General features: G+C 46.0%; 2 protein-coding genes across 6 annotated transcripts in view; both read right to left on the bottom strand.

The window, feature by feature from the left end:
• RASSF2 (Ras association domain family member 2) overlaps positions 1-8,184 on the bottom strand; it is a 41,954-nt gene extending 33,770 nt beyond the window's left edge. The window contains exon 1 of one of the 2 annotated variants that reach the window (XM_035117375.3): positions 8,059-8,184. The gene's annotated coding sequence lies outside the window, so the exon portion shown is untranslated. The remainder of the gene's footprint in view (positions 1-8,058) is intronic. The other variant, XM_088670880.1, reaches the window with a different exon arrangement.
• Positions 8,185-13,962: 5,778 nt separating this feature from the next.
• SLC23A2 (solute carrier family 23 member 2) overlaps positions 13,963-22,990 on the bottom strand; it is a 78,574-nt gene continuing 69,546 nt past the window's right edge. For all 4 annotated transcript variants that reach the window (XM_060276384.2, XM_035117372.3, XM_035117374.3 and 1 more), the window contains 4 exons: positions 22,210-22,339; positions 21,115-21,252; positions 19,167-19,262; positions 13,963-17,742 (listed from right to left, as the gene is read on the bottom strand). In XM_060276384.2, coding sequence (XP_060132367.1) covers positions 17,507-17,742; positions 19,167-19,262; positions 21,115-21,252; positions 22,210-22,339 — 600 coding nt within the window. In that variant the 3' untranslated portion in view covers positions 13,963-17,506. The remainder of the gene's footprint in view (positions 17,743-19,166; positions 19,263-21,114; positions 21,253-22,209; positions 22,340-22,990) is intronic.

The raw sequence follows: 22,990 nt of genomic DNA, 5'->3' as shown, positions 1-22,990 counted from the left end.
TTCTTGGTTTTTCTTCTTTTTCCTTTTCTTTTTTTCCCTTTTTTGAGGTTTGTTTATGATATTATGATGTAAGATGATGTTATGAATGGAAATTTTAAGTTGAAAATGCCAATAAATACAATTTTAAAAATTTTTTTTAAAAATTGGAGGGCCACGGTTCCTCCCCTCCCCAAAGTTATGGGGATAAAATGCCGCTGGGGAGACAACATATGCTGCCTCCTGCCTAAGCTTCTTTGAGGAAGCTTTAAAAAAAACCACACAATTAATGTTGGGGCTTTTGTGTGCAGTGCAAACACTGGTGTGTTGTGAGGATGCAAAGCTTTGCAATAATCCAACCTAGAGTGACATTGGCCTTTGGACCAGCTGTTACCCTTGCAGTCCATTCCTCCTGTAGCAGAATCACTGGGCCTCACCTCCCTCCCTGCCTACTCAGCCAACATCCTCCATCTTCGTCTGCTCTCGGAGGCAGCCTTTCCCATCTGGCCTTGCTGAAAGTCGCTCCATTTGCCAGCCTCTCTCCTGTTAAGGGAGACACAGAACCAAGCATTTGCCTGATGGCAGCAGCGCTCTCAGCTGCCCAGGGATGAGCGATGGAGGAAGGAGCAGAGGAAAGAGAAGGGGAGGAAAGAGGTCAACCACACCAGGTGTGGAACAACCAGACCTGCAACGTGCAGAAGCACAAAAATAAACTCCACAGCACACTGCGCTACCCTGCTTAGAAGAGGTTATTCTGCACACACCACCATCCTTTTCGGGCATGTGGTACCCATTTAAAGGTAAAGGGACCCCTGACCGTTAAGTCCAGTTGCAAATGACTCTGGGGTTGCGGCGCTCATCTCACTTTACAGGCCGAGGGAGCCAGCGTTTGTCCACTCCGCGGACAGTTTTTTCCAGGTCATGTGGCCAGCATGACTAAGCCACTTCTGGAGCAACGGAACACCGACACCAGAGCAGCACATGGAAACTCTGTTTACCTTCCCGCCAGAGCAGTACCTATTACGGCAGGCATCCCCAAACTTCGGCCCTCCATATGTTTTGGACTACAATTCCCACCATCCCTGACCACTGGTCCCGTTAGCTAGGGATCATGGGAGTTGTAGGCCAAAACATATGGAGGGCCGCAGTTCGGGGATGCCTGTATTACGGTAATCTACTTGTACTTTTTGGTGTGCTTTCGAACTGCTAGGTTGGCAGGAGCGGGGGTCGAGCAACGGGAGATGTCTTATTCAACATCTTTATCAATGACTTGGATGATGGGCTTGAGGGCATCCTGAGCAAGTTTGCAGACGACACCAAATTGGGAGGGGTGGCTAATACCCCAGAGGACAGGATCACACTTCAAAATGAACTTAACAGATTAGAGAACTGGGCCAAAGCAAACAAGATGAATTTTAACAAGGAGAAATGTAAGGTACTACACTTGGGCAAAAAAAATGAAAGGCACAAATACAGGATGGGTGACACCTGGCTTGAGAGCAGTACATGTGAAAAGGATCTAGGAGTCTTGGTAGACCACAAACTTCACATGAGTCAGCAGTGTGATGCAGCAGCTAAAAAAGCCAATGCAATTCTGGGCTGCATCAATAGGAGTACTGTATAGCATCTAGATCTAGGGAAGTAATAGTACCACTGTATTCTGCTCTGGTCAGACCTCACCTGGAGTACTGTGTCCAGTTCTGGGCACCACAGTTCAGGAGGGATACTGACAAGCTGGAGCGTGTCCAGAGGAGGGCAACCAAAATGGTCAAAGGCCTGGAGGCGATGCCTTATGAGGAACGGCTTAGGGAGCTGGGTATGTTTAGCCTGGAGAAGAGAAGGTTAAGGGGTGATATGATAGCCGTGTTCAAATATATGAAAGGATCTCATATGGAGGAGGGAGAAAGGTTGTTTTCTGCTGCTCCAGAGAAGCGGACACAGAGCAATGGATTCAAACTTCAACAAAGAAGATTCCACCTAAACATTAGGAAGAACTTCCTGACAGCAAGAGCTGTTCGGCAGTGGAATTTGCTGCCAAGGAGTGTGGTGGAGTCTCCTTCTTTGGAGGTCTTTAAGCAGAGGCTTGACAGGCAAATGTCAAGAATGCTTTGATGGTGTTTCCTGCTTGGCAGGGGGTTGGACTGGATGACCCTTGTGGTCTCTTCCAACTCTATGATTCTATGATCCTGCCATAGCTTACTAGCTGCCCAAGAGGCAGCTCAGCAGCTGAAGTGTGGAGCACAACGACAGACAGAGTGAGCACTGATTGGCATCTTAAGTGTTCAGCTGCAGGCACGACACTGGGCTCCACCAACCTGGCACCTTTGGGACGTTTTGAACGGCAACGCCCATCAGATCCAGACAGCACAACTGTAAGATGCTGGGGCAGATGGGAGCATGTTGAGGATGTTAAGACGGAAGGCAGTTGTAGGCCTCAGGTTACAAATGCTTCAGGTTACAAACTCCGCTAACCTGGAAGAGTTACCTCAAGTTGAGAACTTTGCCCCAGGATGAGAATGGAAATTGTGTGCCAGTGGCACAGCGGCAGCAAGAAGCCCCATTAGCTAAAGTGGTACCTCAGGTTAAGAACGGTTTGGGGTTAAGAACGGACCTCTGGAACGGATTAAGTTCGTAACTAGAGGTACCACTGTACCTTTAAAGAACAATTGGAGCACATCCTTTCCCTCAAACAATTCTGGGCAGTTGCAAAGTTACAGTTCCCAGCAATCCTTAACAAACTCCAGTGCCCAGAATTCTTTGATGGGGGACATGTGCTTTGGATGTGCCTCAAAGGTACAGCATGTCTGCAACCCCAGCTTGAAACATCTGCAAGCCAGAGATGCATTTGCTGGCCAACTCAGAGCTCCAGCAGGGAGATGCCCGAAAACCGACACACAGCACCAAATCTAGCAAGTCAGCATTTTTACAAGGATTTTGTTGTTGTTGCTAAGAGTAAAAAACAAAAGAAAACCCAGGACAAAACCAGGACAGTGATCGAGTAGAGATCAGAAAATAGCGACAGCTGGAGGGGTTGCATGACTCCCGGCCTGAGGGAGAGACTTTCTGCTGCTTGTGATTCCCAGAGCGTTACCTTTGCCTACAGCAAGAAATGCCAAGGCAGACACACCAAGGCATGCCATGCGGTGGCACCTTTGACCACATGAAGGGCTGGGCTGCCTCCCCCAGGGAGCCTGCAGGCCCATCCTCTGAAGTGACAGCTCTCATTTTAAAAAAAAGGATCTGTGGTAGGATCTAATCAGCCACAATGCATTCTGCTTCCATTTCACATAAAACACTCTTGGGGGCCAAACTGACACCCCCCCACAAAAGCCATAATCCAAACTAAAAATAACTTTAAAACTGCATTTTCTTGATGCCAGCAAGGCCATCTGCTCTGCAAAGCAGCCGCTGCTACCCAGGTGAAACAGCAGCAAAATTGCCCCCTAATCCAAAGTCTGGCTGCCAGACCCTTCACGAGAGCAGTGGTGCTCATCTCCCCTTGGCAGCACCTGGGCAAAGGATCAAGAGGGAGGTGAAATGGCACTAAGCACCTGTTTGCTGAGACTAACTTTCAACAGTTTTACCATCTTGGCTTGTACACACACACACACACACACACACACACACACACACACACACACACTTCCTAGATAAGATTTCTTATTTCTTACATTTAAAGCACACCTTTCTTTCCTCCAAGGAACCCAAGGTTCTCCCCCTCCCCATTTTATTCTCCAACAACCTGGCCCAAGATCACCTAGCAAGCTCCCTGGCAGAGTAGGGATTTGAACCCTGGTCTCACAGGTCCTAATCTGACACTCCCAACACTACATGTCAAAAGATCCCTACATGGTGCCCAATCAATGCTGAGTAGAGGTGTGAATTGCACCCTATTCTGCATCCTGCATATGCTTCACACAAGGATCTGGTTCAGACATGCATGCCTCTGTTTCTTGACACCTGGTGGTAGCAGCAGAATGTTACAGGAGTTCTATCTGCGCTGCTACATCAGATCACAGAAAGGAAGCAGGTTCCTGGTTGATCTGGATCTTTGCTGGCCTGAGAGCTGCAGCATCTTTCAGATAAGTGAATCCTTGAGGTGAGCCCACTCCTACATGCCTCCCCCAACTTTTTGCTGCTTCTGACTGGGAGGTTTGTGGCAATCTGCAGCAAGGGCTTAAATCCAGCCCAGATGCAACTCAGCAAGCCACACTCTTAATGAAGCAACAGTATGTCAGTGCTAGAAGACCCCAGCAGTGGATCTGGCTTAAAATTCAAGGGTTCCTTGTGAAAAAGCAAGCAAGAGCATAAGAACAGTCCTTCTGCTGGATCAGGCCAATGGTCCATCTAATCCAGCATCCCCTTCTCACAGTGGCCAACCAGATGCCCATGGGAAACACAGCAGGCAGGATCTGAGCACAAGAGCCCTCTCTCCACCTGTGGCTTCCAGCAACTGCCTCCTTCTCAGCTGGAGAAGACTTTCTGCAGCTTGGGCAAATTATGCAGATCAGTCATGCACATATTTCCCCCTATTTTGCATGGTGATTTTATTTAATTGTTTTAATTAAATCCAGTGGATTCCAGGGCAGCGTACGATAATAAAAATACGATGCAATTTTACGAAACCCCAATACAGGAACATTCTTCAAACAGGGATAGGAAACGTCTGATTCAACATTGCATGGAAAGCCACATTGCCAAGTGCCATTCAAGTCTGCTTAACCTTCTTGCTTTGCTCAACAGGGGAAGTTCCTACAATGCAGCAGCCTTAGTTAGGCACTCAGGCATGCCTCTGACTTGGCTTAAAATTAATGGTAACTGAATATACTTTGGCTTGGCCAGATTTCCCCATGGTTTTCCCATGGCTCTTAAAAGTTGTTTTTAGCCAAATTTAAGCACACAACAGGGACCCAGGTGGCGCTGTGGGTTAAACCACAGAGCCTAGGGCTTGCTGATCAGAAGGTCAGCGGTACGAATCCCTGTGAGCTCCCGTTGCTCGGTCCCAGCTCCTGCCAACCTAGCAGTTCGAAAGCACGTCAAAATGCAAGTAGATAAATAGGAACCGCTACAGCGGGAAGGTAAACAGTGTTTCCATGTGCTGCTCTGGTTTGCCAGAAGCGGCTTTGTTATGCTGGCCACATGACCTGGAAGCTGTACGCTGGCTCCCTCGGCAAATAATGCGAGATGAGCGCGCAACCCCGGAGTCGGTCACGACTGGACCTAATGGTCAGGGGTCCCTTTACCTTTACCTTTTAAGCACACAACAACACACTGCCAACCTTCAAGGAAGGATACAGTTTCTGCCTTGGGCTCTTTGCTTAAAGTCAGAAGTGCTGCAGCCTCACAATTCTGGAAATAGCCCCCTTTGGCTCGGCCTCTGGACTTTCCCCCGCAAGCAATGCCTCCCCTCTTGCCAGCTGCGGTTCCCTGCACCTTTCTGCCAAGAATCCCAAATCCTTGGCTTAGAAACCCACCCTGCACTCTCCCACTGATTTTTCTTCCTTCTGTTTCAATTAACCCATCCATTAGGTCTCTATGGCTGCATGCACCAAGGTCCACTTGGACCCCCTCTCCTGCTTCCTCTCTTCTAACAGTTCCTTTGCTCTCCGTAGTTCTCCTTGCTCTCCTTAAAAAGCAAATCCAGACTTTTGGCTGCATCAGGGCAGGGCACCTATTTAGCATAGGTGAACAAATTATATTACAGTGTGCAAGAGAATGTCTTCACTGTTTGATCCAGTGGCTTTGAGAAGATCAAACAGTGAAGACATTCTCTTGCACACTGTAATATAATTTGTTCACCTATGCTAAATTCCACCTGTCCAAGTGGAATTCGTAGCCAGCAAAACTTATGATTAGTCTGCCTGCTTAAATATGCATTTATTGTAATTTCTGGGCACTTTAATAGCATGGAAGGCAAAGGCAACCCTTTTCTAATTTAGAAATAAATACCGTAGTTTCCTTGCCTGGTTGCCTGGATCTAGTTTTCAAGTTGTGCTAGGCAAATGGGCAAAATCTACTCCTCAGAACCCTCTGGCACACTAATAAAGAAATTAATCAGCTTGAGCATTTGGTTTTTGTATCTCCCCTTCCAAAAAGTTAGGAAATGAGCCCAGCTTGGAACAAAAAATGCTTCTCTCTGCTTAACCCAGCATGTTCTCTTAAGCCTTCATTAAGGTTCTCCAGACACTGTCTAACGCTTCTGAAATCTTTTTTCCTATATTTTCAGCATTTAGCAATCATCAGCCAGCAACTGATTCTTCTGCAGTTGGAAGCCAAAGATTCCAGAGCTGGATATTAATAATTTTGAAGGTTACCCACCCTCAGCCTTCAGGAACAAAGCAGATTAAGAAATATGCAGATGTGGTGCTCCAGAAGAGATCTTGCTGAACATTAAACATTATACTGGAGGTTACTCGCTAGAGCTGGACAAAATGGGAGGAAGAGGATGGCAGAGTCTCAAAGCCTTCTCGGTGGTGGCGCCTGCCCTGTGGAACACCCTCCCAACAGATGTCAAAGAGGAAAACAACTACCAGACTTTTAGAAGACATCTGAAGGCAGCCCTGTTCAGGGAGGCTTTTAATGTTTAATAGATTATTGTGTTTTATTTTTCTGTTGGAAGCCGCCCAGAGTGGCTGGGGAAACCCAGCCAGATGGACGGGGTATAAATAATAATAATAATAATAATAATTTATTATTATTAAGGCAGGCAGAAGAGAAGCAAAGCAAAGGTTTGTAGACGGAAATTAAGTCCATTGCAAGAGAAGAATCTTTTGGCACTAACAAAAAATTTGGTAGAGGTTTATTGAGACTTCATCAGATGCAATGGGACTTGATATCTCAAAGTGCGGGGGGGGGGGAGCCTGAACACACCCAAATTTAAAATCCTGTGCATTTAGGAGACATGTCTGGGGTGCAACCTACAAGAGTAACATACGAGCTCTCTTTCCACCTGGCTAAAGTCCACCACCCCACAAAAGCTAATAGTTAACAGGAATAGGACAGACTCACTCCTATGCGTAGTGCAGCACTTTGCAAAACTCACAATCCCCACTTTCTTCCTCTTTCAGCCGCCCCTCCCCTCCCCTCCCCCACCCAACCCACTTCCTCATCCTCTGTGGAGCACAGAGTCTTAGTTTCAGTGGCAGATAACAAATTACCGGGGTGGGGGGGGCAGAGATGGTACAGCCAGCCACAAAAGCAGCGACAGTCCATCACGGGGAGGGATGGAGAGAGAGAGACAAAGCGATAGGGAGGGAGGGAGGAGTCACCCACTTAGAGTAAGGGAACCCCCTCCCCAAATTCCCAGTCCCTGATGTAGCCTTCCTTAATTAATATCCTCTTCCTTCACTCCACTCCAGTGCCTCAAGAGAACCCAGGAGTCCTGGCCTGTCTCACCCCGCGCCAGCAACAGCAGCAGCACGGACTGTTTCCTCTAACCACTATACTCTCCTCCCAGAGAGTGTCAGAAAGTCGTCCTGGGCCGGGCCCAATCCTGTCTGCACAAGTACCCACAGCAATGAATGGGAGCCACAAAGGGCCCGCTCCTCCCCTCAATTCCCATTCATTCATTCATCCATCTGGACAGCTGCTTGCGCAGGAGACCCTCCTCTTCTCTGCGCCCCGCTCCGGGAAGGATGGGCTCCAGATCGCTAGGTCGCTTCTCCGTCTTCCCCAGACGGGTTTACTCGGAAGCAAGGCGGTTGGGGCTGAGCGGATAGGTCGGGGATAAGCGATGGGGAGAGGGGTTCCGCCTGGCTGGCACCCCCCCCCCCGCCAGTCCCGCCCAACTCCCAGAAGGGCGCAGAGAGAGCAGCCAGCCGCCTTCCCCGAGTTGGTCGCCCACGAATCTAAAGGGGCTTCTTCCGGGGTGGGGGTCCCTTACAAACTGGGCCGATTCTCCCCAGGCAGCACCCCTCCCCCCGCCCGCCCGCACCATTAATCTCGTGGGTCTGTTCTCCTGTCCGGCCGTCGGAAGATGCGGGGCCGGCAGAGCGGAGTCTTTCGGCCCCCGGGTGTGTGCGTGTGTCTTTGTTGCGCCCCCTACCTCCACCGCCCCGCAGGCGAGGTCCGGCTGCAACTTACCGGGAGCGCCCTTCCCCGGGCCCCGATCCCGCGGCTGGACGTCCTCGCAGGCAGCAGACGACGGCGGCCGCCGCCCGGATCCCCTCCTCGCAGCTGCCGGGGGAGGAGCCCCCGCCCCCGCCAGCCGGCCCCTCTCTCGGGCGTCCCCTCCCCGCCGGCGCCCAGCCAATCGCCGCGCCGCCACGGCCCAGCCCCCCCCCGCGCTCATTGGATGCTCCTCCCGCGGCGGGAGGGGGTGGGTGGGTGTTGAGCTCGGCCGGCCGACCAGACAATGCGAATGCTGCTTCTGCCAAGCGGAGCGGAGTGGGGTGCTAGGGGTCCCGGCCTTGCGCCCCCCAGGGTTGGCAGGGTTTTGCTAGCCTCGGACCTCCAAAACCTGCTGCCCCTTTTGGAGCAAGAGAAGCCAGGGCAGCCAAATGGACTGTAGCGTTGGTTAGGGGCCCCAAGGGTCATCTAGTCCACCCCATCCCTGCAATGCAGCTCCAGAATAGAATAGAATAGAATAGAATAGAATAGAATAGAATAATTTATTGGCCAAGTATCAACCATACTTGGAATTTTTGCTTTTCTAAAGGAAACAAAAAAAGTACTTCATACAACCACTATTCCCCTCGCAGCGAAAAGACCCCATACCACCAACTGGCCTCCCTTCCATCCACAACTACAGATTCAACAATTTGATGGCACAAGGAAAAAGGCTATTCCTGTGCCAAGACGTTTCTGTATATAGAGTCCTGTACCGACGTCCGGATGGGAGCAAATCAAACAAGTGATGACCAAGATGCGAAGGGTCTACAGCAATTCTCTCGAGCAATGACTATCTCCTTTGAAAGAGAGTCCGCCACATGGGGGCTGGATGACCCTTGGGGTCCCTTCCAAACTCTTCGATTCTATGATTCCGAGAGAGTCCACCCCACTGTTCAACGGAAAGTTTTGCCTAATGTTGAGTCACAATCTCCTTTCTTGCCATTGGAATCCAAATGGCCATTTGTCGTTTGAGAAGACCGAGAGGACCCAAACCAATGGATTCAAATGACAAGGAGGGATATTTCCACTAAAGATTAGGAAAAACATTCTGACACTAAGAGCCGTTCAACAGTGGAGGAGACTCCCTCAAAAGGTGGAGGTTTCTAAACAGAGCTTGGATGGTCGCCTGTCCGGGATTCTTTAGCTGCGATTCCTGCATTACAGGGGGTTGGGTGACCCTTGTGAGTCCCGACTCTACCTTTCTGATTGCCTCCTTTGTTCCCTGCCCTCCTGTGCCCAGGTGACTGTGGAGGAGCGCATTTGCTCCATGGATGAACCATAGATTCACAACTTTAATTAAAAGGGGAGCGGGTTAACAAAACATCACCTAGATCTATGAACCTGGTGAAAATCATGCATCTTAATCTGATGCTGAACACAGACAGTGTAGGGGACAACTGGGGCTCTGTTGTGCTGATGGGGAGAGAGGAGTTCCACACCTGGGAAGCCACAAGGAAAATGCTGCTTTTCATAATCACAGCAGGAACTACAAGCCTCTCCCACTTAGGGACTTAAACATGCAAAACATCCTCTCCTATTGTTCTTTAGTGAACCTTTTTAAAATCACTGCTAGTCTTCCACAGAATGAACTTCAGGAAACCCAAGTCAGAAAAACAAGGTTTCCCAAGGTTATGCTTGCTTTCCCACCTATAAAAGAGGTGCACTGACATTAATTCTGCACACTTTTGAAGCTCCTGCATAGTGCCTCTCAGCTGAAATAATTCGCAGTATTCACAATCATTCATGTGTGTGCTGATTGCCCTCCGTATCAAGTATCTAATTGCGAGGGAAGTAAAAACCCTCCGTTTATTTTCCTCCACAAAGGGCTGTTTTCTTATTGCCATCAGTCTGGCCTCCTTTTCTACAGTGTCACATTAAACATTCATTAGAACTCAATTTGGGCAAGTCGCATCCAGTATTGTTGCCCAAAATATTAACAAAAGAGCCAACTATTTCCTCTGGGAATAGCTAAATTATTGTGGCTCTTGAAAACGGATCCTAAGCACGCGTGCGAGAGAGCGCGCGCACACACACACACACACACGGGGGGGGGGAGCGCTAAGATTGCATAAGTTGGGGCCTTGGTGGCAAAGAGTGAAGTGAAATGACTAACTGGAATGGATGAGAAACTGTTAAGTCAGCTGTCTCTATAAATTGTGAACTATTTCTAGAGAGCCAGCTCACGTAGGAGACAGCCCTGAGAGGGAAGCTGGTAATATTTCACACACAACATGTCCCTGGACTAACAACAGGTTTGCTTTTTTGTGGGGAGTGGGGCTAACTCCCACTTGGAATGAGAAAGCCAAATGGAAGAGAGCCTTATCAGACAGGCATTGTTTCAGAAAAAGCTATTCAAGGCCTGTTTAAGCATCCTGCAAATACATCACTCTTAAAATATCAGTTTTTACTCCATCTTTATTGTCCTTTGACATACAACCAGGGCTGACCCAACTCATTAGGCACTGCAGGAAACTATTTGGGACAGAGATGTGGGGGCTGTGTCCCGCTAGATATTTTCAGACTGCACCTTTCATCATCCCTGGTATGGCAGGGGGAGGGGAAGAGGAGAAAAAACAGGCTGGGGCTATGGGAATCAGGTAACAATTCATCCATCCCTTAATTTGACTAGATCAGCAATCCCAGGATTTTTTTTTGGGGGGGGGGGAGTAAAGCAAGAGGTAGCAAGTTACTCCGGAAAACCCTTAATCCAGGGGCATTTAGTCCAACTCCCTGCAGTGCAGGAACCACAGCTAAAGAATCTCTGGCAGTCACCACCTCATCAGGGCAAGGACTTGCCCTCTTGAACCCTGTAAAACATCACACACACTGGTGGTGCTATATAAAGTATAGCATTTGCCATTGTATATAGTACATCTATTCAAAAATAGTGGTACAAGACCAAGGTGAGCTACTGTTTTACTCTGCAAGGCATTCTATATAGGATGAAGAAGCTGGTTCAATTTCTGGATTTATTTTTTTCTGGAGGCTTGCAGGGATGACTTTGTGTTTAATTATTTTGCTACACATTTTGTTCAGCACTTAATAACCTTAAGGCTAATGGAATCTTCATTCTGTAGGGGCCCCTGGTTGAAGTCCTAAGTGCATGGACTGCAAGAATCAATTGCATTAATCTATTTGATATGCACCATGCTGGGGGAAAACTGAAGTTAAAAAGCTCCAGGTTATTACTCAAAAGAGGACTGAAGGGTTAGAGAGAGGCAAACCCAGTTTCCGGCTTTTCCTGATGTAGCTGTCCAAGGTACTGCAGTCTACAGTACCTGTAAAGAGGAAAACCTGTTGAGTTTGCTAGTGTAGTGCAGAGACAAAAAGAACATTTGGAGTGAGCTGGCCATCTGTTCATCTCAATGTTGGTTCTTCTGTCCCAGAAGAATGACCACGACAGTCCAGTTGCAAAGTTGCATCTAGGTCAACTTTTATTTATACTGAACAGCTTTTAAAAATACAGAATAAAATAGCATTTATCTACTATTATTCACAACATCTGGTCCAAATATTACATATTTCTTAAATATTTCAACGTTTAATAAAGCAATGTTAGAAAAAAAATATCCCAACAAAACACAACAAAATTCATAAAAATCTCAATAAAAGAATTACACATCTCAGAGGAAAAAACCCAACTTGGTTTGTAACATGAGATTGTGCAGTCAAAAGTCATTCACCAAAAAAAAAAAAAACCTCATGGGAAAAAATATTATTATTTATCCCCACTGTCTAAAAAACAGTCAAAGAGTTTGTTACATCAAAAGTTGTTATTATGAACAGACCAAAGAGGAGAAAAAGAAGATGCACTCAAGTTTGGATTGACAGCAAGATGGTCCACTTGGAAAGATGTCAGGCAATGCACAAGGGAATTCTCTGCTATCAAATATGTACTGATGACTAATCACAGCCACAAGCAAATTATAACCAGACAGGAATGTTTTTGATGCCACTCAAGGTGAATTCTCAATACTTAAAGCAGCCCAGCACTATAACGGTTATAGAGACTAATGGGCAGAAGCTAAATACGGTGAGCATGTTGGCTGTCTCACAGCACAGATGAGAAAGGATCTACCGCTACAAAATGGGAAGCCCCAGCAGTCTGCTCTCCTCTGTCCAGGCAGGTTAAGAAACTGTTTGAGCGAGAAACTCTAGATATGCACCATGCAAAAGAAAACAATACAAAATACAAATGGTGAGTGAATCTTGCTCCCAACGTCGCCTTCTTCTGATGGTGAATGGTTGGTTATTTTTGGTTCAAGAAGGCTACTGGAGAAGGGGGAAAAAAGGGGGAGAAGGCCATTTTGTGCTGGTCTGTCATGCATATTGAGATGAGAGTTGTGTTGTCACTTTGGAATGCAGGCACACGTCCGATGGCACAGGGCTGCTTCTCCACTTTATGGTGTAAAGAGAAAGGAGGCTGCTTCTGGGCACTGAGCAAAGGGGAAAGTGGGATGCAGGCCTGCCCAAGAGATGGGAGTCACTTCTGAGGCTCTGCCCCTTGCATCTAACAAAAGAGAAGGGACCTGGGGTCGAGAACCAGATGGCCCGTTTTGAATTTGGGCCTATTGAAACCCCAAGTGTGTGCAAGCAGCCTTATCATATGCCTTCCCACAAGCACCTTCACTAGGCTGGGTTATTCTTCTTCCAGGGATGCAAAAGCAGCCAAATAGAGAGGAGGGGCCTTCAGCAGCTGCATCCTTGGAGCACCTTGATACAGTATATGTGGAAAACATACTTCAGCCAGTGAAGTAGGCTCAGGCTAGCCAATGGCTTTAAACCATCAGCTCTTGACCAATAGGCTCTCCCCAATTCCTCCCATCGACTCCTACAGGAATCATTTAGGAACCCTACCTGCAGAGTTCATGGCTGGGATTGGGCTGAAAGCAAGGAGGCACCAAGGTGAAAAAACAGAGAGGGTGAGTGGCTCTAAGGATGCTCCTTGTCCTTAACCATAACATGGGAAGAAGCCTGAAGTTATGCATGCCATCAGCATTTGGCACTTCATAGTTGATAGAAGCCTAGAGCCTAGTTGTGCCGTCGGTGAGAGGTTGACATGTTTTGGTCTGATTGCTTAATCTTTGCATCTGATTAGCATCTCTTTCTAATTCTCAACCTGAGCTGGCCAGAGACATTTTAGTGTTTGAGGCAGAAAATTCAAAAGGCATTCTCACCTCCCCACTCCAAACATACACACAATAATTAATGCAGCAAGGTTCTCCTTCACAAGCCTCATGGAAGTAGGAGAATGTCCCTGTGGATTGTTCCCCCGGGGGCCAGAGTGTGGATGCCACCCACAGTGTCACCCCCTGAAAAGTAGTCAGAATCAACAGCTACTCTGTGAGATGGCCATGCATCTTGTATCAGGGTTGGACCTGCTCTGGGCTCAACTTGTTCCATTGCTAGTGCACAAGCAATGCTGTTACCAGTACCAATGTTTTCGAGAGAGAGGTGATCAATAACTTCTCTCTGTTTTTACTTAAAGGACATAAGCATGGGTAAATAAAGTATAAACAATCACTAGCAATTCGTCAATGAAGAAATTCTATCACATGACATTGTCATGACAATCATATCACTCCCGCCCAGGAAACCTATGACAATTATTATCCTGGGTGGAAATGTTACTTGTTGGGTGTGTTGTTTTTTTAAGTCTATGGAAATAGAATACTGCAATATTCATGTACAAAGTTGCCATATTGAAAGTTAGTATTAAAGGATGTTAAGACAAATCGACGTGTAAATTTAAAAACTCCTTCCCTGATGCATCTTATTCTGATTAATACTTTTTTTCAATCACAGATAAAATTAACCATTAAATATAAATTCAAGAGGCATAATTTTACAAGAGACATTCATAAATCTTAGCCAGAGTACTTAATTAAAAAAAAATAACATAGGTTTTTATTTTAAATACAAAAGCTCAGAAATTGTTTTGCTTTCAATATTTTTATAGATCTTTGACATGACAGTGATGGTTTAGTCATGAATATTTATTTCTTTTAACTGAAATTTGTCAGTGATTTCCCCCAACCTCTCTCATAAGGTGATCTGTCTGGGCAGCATTGTTTAATAGCAGAAAGATAGGAGGCTACAATAAACACACAATTCAAAGCATCACAACCTTGTTCTGACTTCCTTCCAGCTAGGATACTTGTAAGGAGCTAACCGTTTGGGATCAACTCCAAACACAGCATATATGCTGTTGAAGCCTAATGCCTGGTAGCTGAAGTTCATACACTACTTTGAAAAGTTAAGAAAAGGTACTTCAAATACCTTAATTGAAATTCACAGGCCTTGGAGGTTATCCAGAAAAATGAGTTTCTCTCTCTTATGAATACAGTCCTAAGCCATTTTGGTCCCAGAGGTGGACAAGGTGCAGATTATGGTTCTTCCCACTTATTAACACGGGGTGCCATCTACCAGAAATTCATGTGTCCAACATCACTGAAATTAATGGGAGCCGTGAAAGAACATTGCTGTGCTCTTTTGCTTTAATGGTGCTTGACTCCCATCTCCTACTCTTAATGCTACCCAAGACCGGCTATCTCACGACACTTTCCTATCTTGGACTCTCAAACTTCTCTCCAAAGTTAAAAGCATGTTTTCTTCTCAAAACAACAAAGTATTCTTGCCACAACTGCAAAAGCACCTGCTCCACATCCAGGCTGTCAAAAATCTTTTCTGAAAGCAGAAGCAATTGCAATGCCCTCTTGTGGTTGCTTCTGCAAGAGAAAATCCGCCACGGCCTTCGCTTTAACCACTTTGCCCTGCAAAGTGAACCTGCCTCATCTCTCTCAGTGTATATATATTGGGGGTGGGGTGGGGTGGGCAGAGTAAAGCAGACTGCACTTGTAAACACTGCAAGACTCTGGAAACGTTTCATTCCATAGCTCTACATCCCAGGCGGGCAGTAAAACTCCATTTTAAAAACTCAGAAGTGAGATGAGAAGGGTGGGTCACTTGGATGCCTTTTCCCCTGGCTTTTGTGTGATGTATGGACTAGCTCTTAGCTGCATGTCCCTCGAAGAGAAGTTTAGCATTAAACATAGTTGAGCGGCTACTGAAGAAGTTGGGTGCTTACCTTGCAGTTGTTAGCAGACTATGAAAGCTACTCAAGATAGCTGTAGCCACACAGCTGGTGGCAGGGCACATGTAACAGCCCACATTTCTTATTTACTGTGCTGGGGCCAATCTATTGAGATCTACTCCTTTACTGAAGCAAATGGGGAAGTTGTGGAAGTGTGTTATCACAGCAGTGCATCACATTCAGTGACATCTTCAGTTCTGCTATAAACAAACAACTGGCACCTTAGCAAACAAAAAATGACCCAAACAAGGATATACTAAATTCTGCCAATGTTACGAATATACAACATTTGCCTCCCTAATGCAGCCTTTGACAACCTGGTGTCCTCTAGATTTTGGACTGCAATTCCCATATGGCCAGGCTGGCTGGGATGGAAGGGGATTGTAGCACAAAATATCTGGAGGGCGCCAAGTTGGCAAAGGCCGCTCTAATGTGCGCAGAAAATCTTGGCTTTGGCATTTTGCATTATTATAAGCCACCTATGGGAGGGCAGTTCCTTTCCACCCACCTTTTCTTTGGTTGCTCATAAAATAAAGGTGGAAAGCAAACATGCTGCGCCTGTGCTTTTACTCAGAAGTAAGTCCCACTGTGCCCAATGGAGCTTAATCCTAGGTGAGTATGCACAGGATTGTGGCCTTAGTTTCTGGAGCTCATGCAACAGCCCCAATGTAACCTTTAAATTTTTTTTTAAAGCAACTACTTTTTGGGCTGGTTTTCATGATACCTGGTTTGAATCCAAGACAGCAAACTCCTGCAAGGTCTCTGAGGAAAGATCAGAGAGGAGGGGAAATAACCCTGGTGTGAAAAGCTATACAATGAAAATGTCACTGAAATGGTAGGAAACACCCACCACCTGCTGATTCCCTTCCCTTCCCCACCATTCAATACTGATACATCGAAGCTCCTTACACCTTTCCCAAACCCTAATAGCCTCAGTAATCAACAAGAGTGTCTCTCATGCTTGAGAAACTGACAACAAATGTACAGTACTTGCTTTGGGAACGAGAGAGAGAGAGAGAGAGAGAGAGAGAGAGAGAGAGAGAGAGAGAGAGAGAGAGAGAGAGAGAGAGAGATACAAATCAGGAGCACCTTAGATCACACTGACTTTGAGAGTACAGGCTTTGAGAGAAGACTTACCCTAATGCCTCTCTAACAAATCTCTTAACAAATCTTTCCACAGCTTCAAAAATGCCTTTTGGGCCACATCGGGGGGCGACAATAAGAAAGGAACAAAATGCTGATGTCTAAAAACTAATCTGCAACAGTAAGAACATTACACAGGGATAATTTTTTTACAATTATAAATGCATGATGAGCATTAACAGCTATGTAATGTCAGAGCCAAGACTAGTAGAAGAAGAAAAAATCAAGAGTCTGAATGGCACCCACAGTGGGCCCCCGATACCCGTTAAACCACCCAGTGGACAGTGATGCACACACGGTCTCTCTTGTTTTAAAAGCAGGTCCCATGTAAAGCTCAGAAAGGAAGGAAAACAAGAAGGCAACATTAACTGACAGATGTTTCTGGGACAGGCAGAACTGCATGAAGCAGGTCAGTACAAATCCAGAGACAACTGGATAGTTCGGTTCTCCATTGAGAAGTAGTGCATTTGGGTGCTAAATAAATATCTCTTTAAAAAGACTGGCCCGCAGGGATGCAAGACAGTGAGCTGCTTAGGCAATCTGTCAGGTTCAGGGATGTGCAATTTGACGACAGCCAGAGGCAAAGCCCCAGTAAAGCCTGTCCACAAAAGATGCTCAGCTAGGACTCATTGAGCACCCCAGAGCCATGTCACTTTCTTAGGAAAAGAAACTCGTGCAAAGGCACCACTTGTTGGCACATCCAATACACAATGCTGGGAAGCTTTGAAAGCACTGTCTAGTATGGAACACTTTGGTATAATTTGCCAGGATAATGGCAACAAATGACTGGGGGCTTATGAGAGTTAAATAAAAAAAATGGAATGTATCAGCTATAAAATGGGAAAGACACAGCCTGCTTGAACACTGTGTTTACAATATTTACCAATTTTGGATCTGGATTAAACATTCAACAGAAACAGTAGTTGCCCCACCAAAATCAGGAAAAGCAATTCTAACAGTACTTCTTAAGAACAGAACAAAAAGAACAATGTAATTATAGAGAGACGTTATAGATAGCTATCACTGTCCACAATAGGAAAGCTATTTTTTTATAATCTGTTTCGGCTCTGGTTCCAGAATTCAAAATGCAGAAATACAAAAAACATAAAACAAAACAAGGGTCAGCAAGGAACTGCAGAGGTGTCTGTCACTACAGCTAGACGACAGGGGCTGCAGCAGCAGGGGCTATACAGTGGCCTCAGAGTCCTCCTCTTCTGTGCCCTGGCAGCCACTGCTTTGCCTGAAGCCTTTCCATGTGTAGCCCATGAAGGTGGGGCTGATGGGTAAAAAGCGGAAGCATTTGTACTTCCTCACAAATTCCATGCCAATAGGCAAGTCATAAGTTTCCATGCCATCAATGGATTTGCTGCCTTTGCACACTCCTTTCTTCCATTTCTGGATTCCTCTTTCTTCGGGGCTTCCTGGGTATCAGAAGGATAGGGAGAGAGCAGCATCAAGAGCTGAACATTAGAGACATAAGCCTCTCTCATAACACTAGGATTCGTGGACACCCAATGAAGCTGAATGCTGCAAGATTCAGGACAGAGCAAAGAAAGTCCTCCTTCATGCAACACAGAGTTAAACTAAAGGACGGTAAAGGACCCCTGGACACTTAAGTCCAGTCAAAGGAAACTATGGGGTTGCGGCGCTCATCTCACTTTCAGCTGAGGGAGCTGGCGTTTGTCCACAGACAGCTTTCTGGGTCGTGTGGCCAGCAGGACTAAGTCACTTCTGGCACAACGGAACACCGTGACGGAAACCAGAGCGCAGGGAGAAGAGCCGTTTACCTTCCCATCGCAGCGGTAACTATTTATCTACTTGCACTGGTGTGCTTTCGAACTGCTAGGTTGGCAGGAGCTGGGACAGAGCAACGGGAGCTCACTACCGTTGTGCAGATTCGAACCACTGACCTTCCGATCGGCAAGCCCAAGAGGCTCAGTGGTTTAGACCATAGAGCCGCCTGTGTCTCTCCTGCAGGAGACAGAGATGGCCACCAATCTAGATGGCTTTAAAAGATTAGACAAATTGATGGAGGAGAAGGTTATCAGTGGCTGCTAGCCATGATGGCTGTGCTCTGCCTCCACAGTTGGAGGCAACAATGCTCCCCTGTTGCTGGAAACCAAAGGAAAGAAGGGTGCTTTTGTGCTCAGATATTGCTTGTGGGCTCCCCATGCAGTGGTGTCCAAACTTTTTTCAAAGAGGGCCAGATCTGATGAAGTGAAGGGCCGTGAGGACCAACCTAAGGGCCAACCAAAGTTGTTGGGTTTTTTAGGATTGAAGTTGTTGACCTTTTTTTAGGATTTTACCCCGAAGTTATTGCGCTTAGGATTGAAGTTGTTGAGGGTTTTTTTAAAAAGGATTTTATGCCAGGAAATAAACTGCCAAAGGGGCTGAATTAAACCAACCGGCGGGCTGGATTAGGCCCCCGAAATGGACTTTGGACATGCCTGCATTAGGGCATCTGGTTGGCCACTGTGAGAACAGGATGCTGGCCTAGATGGGCCATTGGCCTGTTCCAGCAGGCTGTTCTTATGTGCTTCTAAGCCCGTCACAGGAAAGCTAGCCCCACTCCCTCAGCCTGAGCAGGATACCTAGAAAGTGATACTCGTGCAATTGTGCACAGGGGCTCCAGCTGCCTCAGGGCAGTAGAAGGGGACCTACAAACCCATGAGTGACACAGAAATGAATGAGGATTCCCCAAGAGCACATGATCTGCTCTGTTGGATTGTGCCCTCTGTCAACCTGTGGCTGTTCTGCTTATTTTCAGCCTCAAGAGCCATAGTGTCTTTAACAGGAAGGCAGGGGAGGAAAAGAGTGGGGAAAGGCAGCCTGTTGCACTACTCACCTGGAATGGTGTTGTCTAAAATAAATGCTACACAACCCCCAACAAACATGGCTGTTGTGAGAAGAACATTTAACACTTGATCAATGCTGGCTATTCCTACAAGAATAGAAAGGGGAGGAGAGACTTAGAGCAGAATGTGAAGAGCTGCCATATTCATACACACAATTTCAGGAGCCAAAGTCAGACTGTCCTTACAGCACAAACACCTGGCGATGTGGATTGCTTAGCAATGCTCATATATTTATCATCATCATACCAGAGACTCAAGGAAACGTGCACAAATTAAAATGTCTCAGATAAAATACAAAAAGCTAAAAACATATAAAAGACAATCATTAAAAAGTAATTAAGCAATAATAGAACTAAAACAATATATATTGTTATTCCATCCACCCCATCCCTCACATGGACACAATGTACAGCACTACTCAAAAGTCAGTTGGGAGGCCAGGATAGGGGGGCAGCCCTTAGGCAATTTCCCCTCCAACTAGGAAAGGGCTATAGTTCATTGGTAGAACACAGGCCTTAGATGCAGACAGTTCAAGGTCCAGTATCTCATTCAGAGAATCAGGTAGCAAGTAGCAGTAGGGTCTCTGCCTGACATCTTGGAAAACTGCTGCCAGTTAAGAGTAGGCAGTACTGGGCTGGATGGACCAATGGCCTGACTCAGTATAAGTTGGGTTCATGGAACTGCAAGGGACCTCAAAAAGAAATTTAGTCCCACCTGCTACCAGTGCAGTAAATTTACTACTACAGCCTCTGCTTGAAAACCTCTAACGGAGGGATCACCACATCTTACACTGTCAAAGAATCATTAGTAGTTCTTCCAAGTCTAAATCGTTTTTCTTTTGATTTGAACCTGTTGTTTCAATCCTTTGGAACAGGAGAAAAAGAATTTGCTCCTTTTCCTATATGATAGTCTCTTCTCCTGGCTAAACATGCCTAACAGACTCCCAGCTCTTAACTTGTTCTTAACTATTTAGCCCTTGCCATCAGTGGTGGTCCCGAGTTTATGGAATGCCCTCTCTAGTGAGGTGCTTTCAGGAAGAATTTGAAAACATTCCTGTTTACCCAGGCATTTCATGGCTAAGGGATACTGTTCCTGGCATCCCTGGCATCACCGGATGGAATAATGTTTAACCGTAACTGCTTTCAGGCGTTATTAATTGTCATTGTTTTTATAATGTTTAAACTGCTCTAGAATGTTTTACCCACCCACCCCAAATTGTGGATCTGGGCTCCTTCAGAAGAAAGGGTGGGATATAAATTCAACAAATAATAATAAGCAGAAAAAGCATTGTGCATCCATCAACAGTATGTTCCCCATTAATCTGCGGAAAGATCTATACAGTATTGTAAAAGGGCCTAAAATGCAGATGGGTCCTCGCTCCCAGAACTGGGCTTGTACAAACAGGCAGGTCAACCCATCTTTATTCAGTTACAACCAGGGACTTACAACCAGTTGGCTAATTAACTAATTACAGTTTTTTGTTTCTTTTTAAATAAAACAAAATAAATGTGTCTTTATCAATATCCTGGGCATTTCACTTGAGTGCAAAGTAATTTACAGTAGATACCATAAAGCTCTCTTACCAGATTCAAAAAGCTTGAAAAAGCCTCTTAGGATTGTGGAGGATCCATGTTTAAGAGATATTTTTTATTAACCATGGGGAAAGTGACCAAAGTCTCTTTCAGGGCTGCCCTATGAGGCCTTCTAGAACACAGAGTATGGCTAGCAAACCAAATCTTCGTCTGCAATTAAAGCTTTAAGTAATTATACCAGCTGACTGATTAACAATTGCAGCCCCAGCTGACAGTACCGGTTGAAATGTTTACAAAATCCATTTCCACATGGGTTGTGTAAATGCATTTTTGTTCAGAACAAGATGTTTCAGCATAAGCTTATTTCAATACATGTAGTAGAATAAGAAAAAGGGAAATTTTGTACCTGTGACAAGTGGATTTTGTCGGAGGTAACTTGGAAGGACCAGTCCAAAGAACATAGAAAATCCAAGCACAAAAAGGTTCCGAGAAGAGTTTAAATCTATGAACTGCAGGTTAGACAGTCCGACTGCAGTAATCATCCCTGAACAGGAACAAATAGGACAGGCTTTTAGTCTCTACAGCGTGCAATGTGAAATACTACACAGACCACCAGTATTTCCCTTCCATTAAAAAGCAAAAACAACCTCCATCTTTGTAGAAGGTAAGAGACGTATGTTCACTTAAGGGTGCATAAATATACATTGATAGACTGAAGACTTATGTTGGGCTGGGGTATTGTTTAGGGTGGGTTGTTGGAGTTGTTGCTGTCACTGTTACATATTTTTTTTAATCTTTATGGTTTATGTGGAAATTGTTGGATTTGGTTGTGCATTACGTTTTAAGAATATAAGAAGAGCCTGCTGGATCAGGCCAATGGCCTTTCTAGTCCAGACTCCAGCATCCTGTTCTCACAGCGGCCTGTGGGAAACCCGCAAACCCACTGTCTTCTCCCTTCCTGTGGTTTCCAGCAACTGGTATTCAGAAGCACTGCTGCCTCCAACTGTGGATGGAGACCACAGCCATCAGTTCTTTCTGTAAAACTGCACAGCATTCCTCAGCAGCCTAACAAACAATGGGGCATAGCTGCCAAGTTATCCCTTTTTTACAGGGATTTTCCCTTATGCTGAATAGGCTTCCTCGTGAGAAAAGCAAAAACTTGGCAGCTATACAATGGGGGGGGCATGTGTGCCAGTCTACTAAGGTTTTGATCCTTTCAGCTCATGCAAACAGGTGGGTTGAACCCTGAAGCAGCATCACCAGACATCAAAGTGAGCATTTGGAAGGCACTTCCCCCCATAGCTGCCAAGTTATCCCTTTTTTAAAGGGAAATTCCCTTATGCTGAGAAAAGGGGAAAGTTGGCAGCTATGCTTCCCCCCCAAGCAAGTCCATGAGAAAAGACAGGAGACTCGCCTGACAGCTGGAGAAGTGGCAGCTGTCATGGCTATGCCTAGAGCTCGTTGCTAGCAGGCAAAAATATAAGGAGGGAAATTCAAATACCAAAGAGAGTGCAGAAGAGAGCGCCAAGCACTGGGTCAGGGAGGGATGCAAAGAGGGCGCTGAACTTGCCAACCATTCCAAGCAGCAACATGAACGCTGCCCCGTACTGAATCACTCGCCGACTTCCAACCTATGAATCACACAACAAAAAGGGAGAAAAATTACAACACTTTCTGGTAGTTGCTCTTAGAATCATAGATTTGTAGAGTTGGAAGGGACCCAGGGGTCATCTAGTCCAACCCCCAGTAATGCAGGAATCTCAGCTAAAGCATCCATGACAGGTGGCTTAAAAACTTCCAAGGAAGGAGAGTCCACAACCACCTGAGGGAGACTGTTCCACTGTCTTGTTCATGATGACAACTTGTGATTCCATCACAAAGTTGTAAAACTGACATGGGAAACCTCCAGATGCTGGTGAACTACAACACTCATCAGTCAGTGGCTGTGATTGCTGGGGTTGACAGGTGCTGTAGTTCAGCAACTCTGGAAAAAATATATAATCTTCAGCTGATTTAAATGCAATATTCCATTTCCTCACTTGATGGCTCACTTGTTCATGATGACTCTCTGCTGAAGAACAAGAAGGATCCTCCTCAATAGGGAGGGTGCTTGGTGAGATCTGTGTATCAATATGCAGGTGGCCTTTTTTAATTACTGGAGCACTGCACTGCCAGCCACAGGACAATCTCTGTGAGTCAACTCAGTGACTGCAGTGAAGGAGAAGGACTAGGAGTAGCTGCAACAACAGCTGCAGAGAAAACAGATTAGGGACTCAGTGGCC

This window comes from Zootoca vivipara, chromosome 6 (genome assembly GCF_965207765.1).
Source record: "Zootoca vivipara chromosome 6, rZooViv2.hap1.1, whole genome shotgun sequence".
NCBI lineage: Eukaryota > Metazoa > Chordata > Lepidosauria > Squamata > Lacertidae > Zootoca > Zootoca vivipara.
This window is presented reverse-complemented; position numbering and strand designations above follow the sequence as displayed.